Raw genomic sequence first — 7,199 nt, 5'->3', positions numbered from 1 at the left:
AATCCCAGCAAACGAGGTAGGAATGGCAGTAGGTTTAGCTAAACAATAAAGAAAAATCAAGTAACATTTGGCAGCAAATCATCCAAGCAGTATTTGTCATCAGTAATTTATTACTCAAAAGGAAGAGTTTGTAAACAATCTATTTGATTTACCCAGTAGCAATTGTGGTGCCAGATACCCTTGTGTAGATAAGGATTTTGGTTAGCAATAGTTTGTGTACATACAAATAGCAACTTAGTGATAGCTGATTTAGAACAGGCCAAAGTCTCACCTTAAATTGTAACAAATCTATACATTTACTGTTTGAAAGGTTGTACTATGAATAACAGGAAATTAAAACTATATACATTCATAATAATGCTGAGAAAAGATATTTTTAAGTTTTTTCATAATCTCTGCATAATTGTTATTCATATTTCTGCTTATAGTCAGAATTATAAATATAGTTCTCCACTATCTTAATTAGCACCTCTACTCTCATGAACCTGGTATGTCTGTACAAGGAAAATATTTCACCATATACTTGGAGAGTTTCACAACTGCTGGAAACATGTTCTGATTGTCTGTGATCATTCTGTTAGGGTAAGAAAGGTGCCAATATGTAAGCATGTATTGATGCACGTACAACAGGTGCCTTGTAAGCACTCCTCCTATCAAGTTCTAAAGCAGTTTTCCCTGAACATAACAAACAGGAAATCTTTTCTCTGGCCGGTCGTATAAAACTGTCATTATTTGCTACTGAGCTGGGTAAGGGATATAATTTTGTAATATTATTAGAAGACTGATTAACAACAATGCACATGGCACAGGATATTTCAAACTTTCTATTTATAGCGCAAGGTACACATCTTTTATTATGTTCTGGAACTGATCCCTGGGTAGCTGTTCACTAAGTTATTTTCTCTGGTGATAAAGAAGCACTGAGAGTGTTCTCATTTGTACTTGCTACCTAATGGGCTGCTGTCACAAACAGTGTTTGCAAGAGCTTAGAAACGTCTGGTATGTGTCTTTTCCTACACTGCACTTTCCTTTGCAGTAGTTGCAGAGCAGAGACATTATTAGCTGCTGTGGACCACCATGAGATCCCATTTATATAGGGACCCTCGTGTAATCAAGAAAGCAACATTTAGGTCAGCTATGAACTAGCCCATAATTCTCTGATCATGGCAAAGTGTGCCACTTTCACACTGTCATTAATACCACCATTGAATTGAGTTTGTTTTAAGACAGCTATACCAATCCTGCAAATACTACCTTGCTTCAATGGCTGAAGAACTAAGGGGTTTAGACTAGTAACTTCCTCCCTTCAACATTAGCAGGCAAACAAGGTTACTAACATCAGTTTCCAGCGTCTCAGCAGATACAGGATACTTGGTGATCATTATTCTACAATCACTTACTAGACAAACATCCAGGGGATCCTTCTGAAGACAAAAAATAGAGAGGATTTTAAAAGTCCTTTTGGTACAGCTATTCATACAAGTTACCCGATACAGATTTCCCATGCATCAGCTACTCTCTAAGTTGTTAGAGGCATGCTCTTACTGCATAGAGGGGTGGATGTACTTTGAGCAGAGGCTGTTACCCCAAAGACTCTCAGCATCTTGAAGTGAAATTCTGATTCTCAGGATAAATATGCAAAAGCTGGAAATATCAATTATAATTTACATTTAGTGGTCCAAACACAGCTGTCTGAAAATGCTCAGTGTTAGTGTAAGTTACAGACCATCCACCAGAGGGAAGCTCATGCATGCATACAAAGGAAAATAAATCACTTGAAGGATGAATGAAACACCCCCCTAATATTTAAGCCAAAGCAAATTCTATTAAAAATGTTTCTTAGCAGTATCTTAGACTTCTTGAGCTTGGAAAGTTTTCAGAAGTTATTTGTCAATCTAAAGGTAACAGACTTAACAGAAAGTTTCCCGTGTTAATGACTGAATTGTTGCACTACATATAATATGCAGACACACAGAAAACTTCACAGATTTAGACTTTTTTTTCTTTTTTTTTTTTTTTTTTAAACACAGAAATGCAGCCTAATTTCACTGCTGTTAATAGAATTAGACCAGGGCTTATGTGGTCAGAAGTCCAACTGCATGTTCATACGTTAAAAGCCCCACCCACATTTGGTCACTAGAATGAGTAAGATACTGAGTTGTTTAGCCACTGTTGTGTTTGGCATGTTATTGAACATACTACACTGCTCCCCTTGTTAATGGAAATATTTGTTAAATTTCCCATAAAGTTTGTGTACTACTAGTGTAAATTTGACAGATAAGTCAGACGCTTTTAGAGAATATTAAGACAGCGTAAAAACAGTCTGAAGTTTTCATAGTTATTCAACAGTCACAAAGAACTCTTCAGAAACATGCTCCCTAGCTCATGTTAACTAATATCTGTGATATTAAGTCTAGTAGCCTGTCTTCAGAGTCTTACTCAAGGAAGTCTTAGCATTTCAACACTTGTCTGGGATCTTTTTTTGAAACAGAAATCCCAGGCTGTTGCTGCAATTCTGAGATTCATTTGTTTTCTTGTTTAAATGAAAGATACAGCCAGAGGCAGAGGCCATCCGGCAAGCAAACTTCGACTGAAGTGGAGAAACATGTTTCTGAAAAATGTACGGACAGGTGCTTCAGAAGTTCAACCAGATCCATACACCACTGGATTAGAACTATACTAATACCGATACCAATAGTTGTACAGACCACTGCTCTTTGCCACCAAAAGTAAAGTTTTAAAGAGGAAAATCTTACAGAGCTGTCACCCAGTGCTACAGGAACACACAGGTTCTTTTAGGGATCCTTGGTAGAATGAGGACTGGCCACAGGGTTGTAGTTACAATTAGAGCTTTATTACGACATTAAAATTTTAATTATCAGCATAGTTTATTGTTATCTACAATTTCTAGCAGTTAGCATAGCTTATTGTTACCCAGAATTTTTAGCAATTATCATAGCTTTCAGTTAAGCAGTATTTCTAGTAATCAATGTAACTTTCTTACTATCTAGAGTCTTAAGTTACCTGGGCTTTTAGTCACCTGGGCTCTCTGCAGATCAGGTCAGATTTTTAATAATCAGTGTGTGAGACAATAATCATAATCTAGATTCAGACTTTACCTAAAAGAACCTGCCTGTCCCTGTAGCATTGGGTGATGAGGTACTGAGCATCTCTCCTTGATTTTTTTTTTTTTTTAATAAAAATCTGCAACTTAGTTCAATCTAGATATACCACTGGAAATAAATTAATAAAGAGCCCTTCCAAAGTTACTTCCGGAGAAATAATGGTGTGTATAAAGGTGATTTCATTAGAAGAAGAGACATTGCCCAGCACTTCCTTTCATTAGTTGATTTTCACAAGTGGTTTTCAGAAGTTCCCTCTAGAGTACAAAAAACTGGTTTGGGTTTTTCCCCTACCCAGTCTGTATTAAATTTAGTTTAAAAGGAACTGCAATCGTGTATCATATTAAATCCAAATTAAAATCTTTATTACACAAATAGTATTTTGAAGATATAACACTTGACTTCAGTAGAGTTATTTTGGATTTGCTTTTGATCTCTTTATACTCTTCTGAGATCAAAACCAGCTAAGCTGATTTGGGGGGGGGGGGGGTTGCAATCCCTATTTACATGGTGAAAGATACTTTTCAACTTAGTATTATGCACTACATTTGCCAGGTTTGTAAAATTCTACCTCAACACTTAGGGAAATAATCTCTATCACAGTCTTAAATTTAAGAGAGCAACCTATGCATAACTCCTTTTTTCAGTGCATCTTTTATGGAAAATACCCTTCCAGTTTCAGTTCTGTGACTCTTGAACATTTCTGTTGGTGCTGCTGTTTTAGTTCCTCCTTCAACTGTTTAGAAATGAACACCAAAAAAAGAAGTTTTGACACCAGCATAACAAAATACTTTCATATTCTTTGGCCAGACACTGAAGAACTTAGGATTCACACAGGATTTGAATACTGCACTGACTACCAAGTTTCCTAGGAGATAAAGTCATAGCCCATTGCTGGCGCAGCAGGAGGACAACGTAATAATATATTTTCTCTCTAACACTGAGCATTTCCTCCTATAACCCTATATCCAGACTATTCTGATGGTTATTGTTTGGCTAAAGGACTGCAGTTTCCCAGAGCATTAGAAATACAACTCCCACCCACTTTATTATACCAGTACAGTCTGACTATAGGACAAATGCTGATTTCCTTTATGCCAGCATATTTCTAAAGCCTGATTGACTGTTTTCTGCTGAATTAAAAAAGATGACATGAAGGCAGTAAGCACAATTTTTAATGCTTTGGAATGGAATTTCATTTCAAACCACAAATGTGCATTATATGTTTATCTGCCACCACTATTTTTTGGCTTTTATAAAATAAATTGTTGAGTTATTCAGACAAGCAAGAGTAGAATAGTATAAAAAGGGTTTCTTTCTCCTTTTAGCTGTTGATTAGATCAGTAACTTTAACAAAGTAGCAAGCTTCTTTAAATAGGGATACTTTGAAAGACTACCAACATGCTTTAAAATCTGCTGAAGTATGATGGATGTATAACCGAAAGCAAAGTTGGGTGCTGCACTGTATTTTTATTTTTGCTTTGTATGCAAAAATGCACACTGTCTTCTGATACAACAGGAACTGCCATATGTGGTCAGATGTTTGTAAGAGTGAGGATTAGAATGTGAGCTCTTATGCCGTATCAGTCTACAGAATATCAGTTAGAGAACTTTCTCTCGAGTAGTTCACTAACACCTTCAGAATAAAAGCTGGGTGCAAAGCACCAAGGATATTGGCAACCAAGAAGAACTGAAGAATTTCCAGAATGAGCCAAGCTGAAGAAAGCAGTATCCACTCGATGTGGAATATTGTGAGGTCAGTAGTCTGCATAATACTGAGCTTGTCATTTATCATTGGGACCCCTGGAAATTGCATCGTCATCTGGACTGTTTGTACAAAAATGAAGCAAGTATCTCCTTCAGTCCTGCTGATCTTGAACCTGGCCATTGCAGATGTCCTTGTACTGATTACTTTACCAATTTGGATTTACTCCTTTGCCGATTCATGGGTTTTTGGAGTCATCTTCTGCAAAATACTGGTTTTCATTATTTACTGCAGCATGTATGCTAGTATATTTCTAATTACAGCACTGAGCTTGGAGCGGTTAATGGCTGTGTTTTACCCTTTCACAATTCAAAGATACAAAACAAAAGAAAAGATTTCTTTAATCATGTTCCTCATTTGGTTCCTGTCTATTACTTTTGGCATTTCTGTCATTCCATTTCAAGAAACAGAAGAAATGAACGGTAGACTACTATGCACATGTCGCAACTACTCTTCTAATAGACAGAAAGTGTCATATCTTTTGCTGGAAACTCTTGCAGGCTTTGTAATCCCTTTTTTAATTATTTGCACTTGTTATATGTGTGTTGCAAGAAGAATAAGCAGAATGACTTACCAATCTAAGCGGCGATCAGAACGGCTCATTGCCAGCGTTGTGGTGGCATTCATTTTATGCTGGTTCCCTCATCATCTCTTTAACATCCTAGATATTATTTCAATACAGATAGAACTGTCTAACGAGGAAATGTCTTTGACACTGGATGAAATTGTAGGCAGAGGAGTGTACATCTCTGGAGCACTTGTATTCATCAGTAGCTGTATTAACCCTCTACTTTATGCTTTTGCTGCACGAAGATTTCAGAATCACCTGAGGTTTGCCAAGATATCAAAGCTGTTTGAACAGATGAGTCAGACTGTAACAGAGGAAGACAAGAAAAAAAGTTTGGTTGTAACCAAACAAGAAGATACTTTAGTAAGCACAGAAAATCTCTAACAAGGAACATAGACTTGGTGAATAATGTGATTCTGTGTCATTCCTTCAGTAGTCCTTTCTCTTCATACTCCCAGTTTCGTTTACTAAGCAGTCTAGGTAAAGCTAGAGACAGGTAAAAGTTATTGGGGTTTGTTTTGTGTGTTATAAAAGAATTGGCATTGACAACCTAGTTCAGTTCCTAAGTTAGTGTCCACATCATGAAATTAGCACTATTTCACTGGTGCTGAGAACCTCAGCAAGGTGGCTAGAAGCTCAAAGCATAAGGAATACAGCATTTTTACTTTCCATTAAAATTATTTGTGATTTCTATAAAGTCTGTGCAGAAAATAGAAAAGGACTGTATGTGGAAAACAGAAGCTTTGGAAGTTTAAAACTAAGTTTTCCTTCAGAAAAAGTTGTTAGATGCTCACAAATCCTTATATAATCTAAAGTTTTAAGAAAGCATACTTAAATTCTTGATATGGGTAAGAATGTTTTTAAAGTATATTAATGACACATAAAACTCCTTTGGGTAGATGGAAAATATAAAGCTATTTTTATTCATTAGTTTATTTAGGTTTGAAAGTAATAAGGGTTGTTTACACAGTCAAGCTCATTTACTGAATTATCTTGTATTAATAGGTTTTAACAAGTAAAATGTGAAGTGTGACATGCCTCTTCAGAAAAAAATGGGAGGTATGAGAATTCTGTGTTGTATGGCAAACAGTTGCAGACTTCATGCTATATTTCGTGTCAAATACATTGCATACTTCAGTGGCAATTAAACTATTAATATATTAAATATACATACTATGAGTATCCTCAAAAAAAGTTAATAAAGTTTGATTCAGTTAAGCTTCCAAGATGTCTATTAAATTATGGAGGAATTGGATCAGGCTCTGGTGGGAGGGAAGGAGAGATCCTTGATACTATTTTTTATGTGTAAGAAAATTAGGTAGCAGTACAAAGTGTCTAATATCATAAGAACTTCACCTTGCAAATAAAAGCATTATTTTTTCTTCTCTTGTAGAGTAGAGTGGACTTTGCCATAAGAAACCAATAAATTTAGTGCTTGCAAGGACCTTATTTTAGTTTTGTGAATGTGTGCAAACTCACTGTGGAAAAACTGCATGGCATCAAGTGTTTGCTTTTGAAGTTTTTTTTATTTCAGTTGGGCCTAACATTTTTTATGCTTACTCTTGCTTATTTGTAAGTCAATAATTTATAATAAGGTCAACATAACTACTGATTACTAAGAAACATATTGTACATTGTTCTGGACAGCTGCTAAATAGCTATGTTACTCATCTTGCAAAGAAATTACAAATACTAACTAGACCTTAATTTTCAAAATCTGATTATGTAACAACCAAGGATATTT

At 35.8% G+C, this 7,199-nt stretch overlaps 1 protein-coding gene across 1 annotated transcript; it reads left to right on the top strand.

Moving 5' to 3' along the window:
* The first annotated feature begins 4,828 nt into the window (after nucleotides 1-4,828).
* LOC127021142 (leukotriene B4 receptor 1-like) lies at nucleotides 4,829-5,839 on the top strand. Its single transcript, XM_050904075.1, has one exon. The coding sequence runs from the start codon at nucleotides 4,829-4,831 to the stop codon at nucleotides 5,837-5,839; it is 1,011 nt and encodes a 336-aa protein (XP_050760032.1).
* The last annotated feature ends 1,360 nt before the right edge of the window (nucleotides 5,840-7,199 follow it).

The sequence above is a fragment of the Gymnogyps californianus genome, chromosome 12, assembly GCF_018139145.2.
Source record: "Gymnogyps californianus isolate 813 chromosome 12, ASM1813914v2, whole genome shotgun sequence".
Lineage (NCBI taxonomy): Eukaryota > Metazoa > Chordata > Aves > Accipitriformes > Cathartidae > Gymnogyps > Gymnogyps californianus.
Note: the sequence above shows the minus strand (reverse complement) of the source record. Positions and strands in the feature narration are given on the sequence as shown.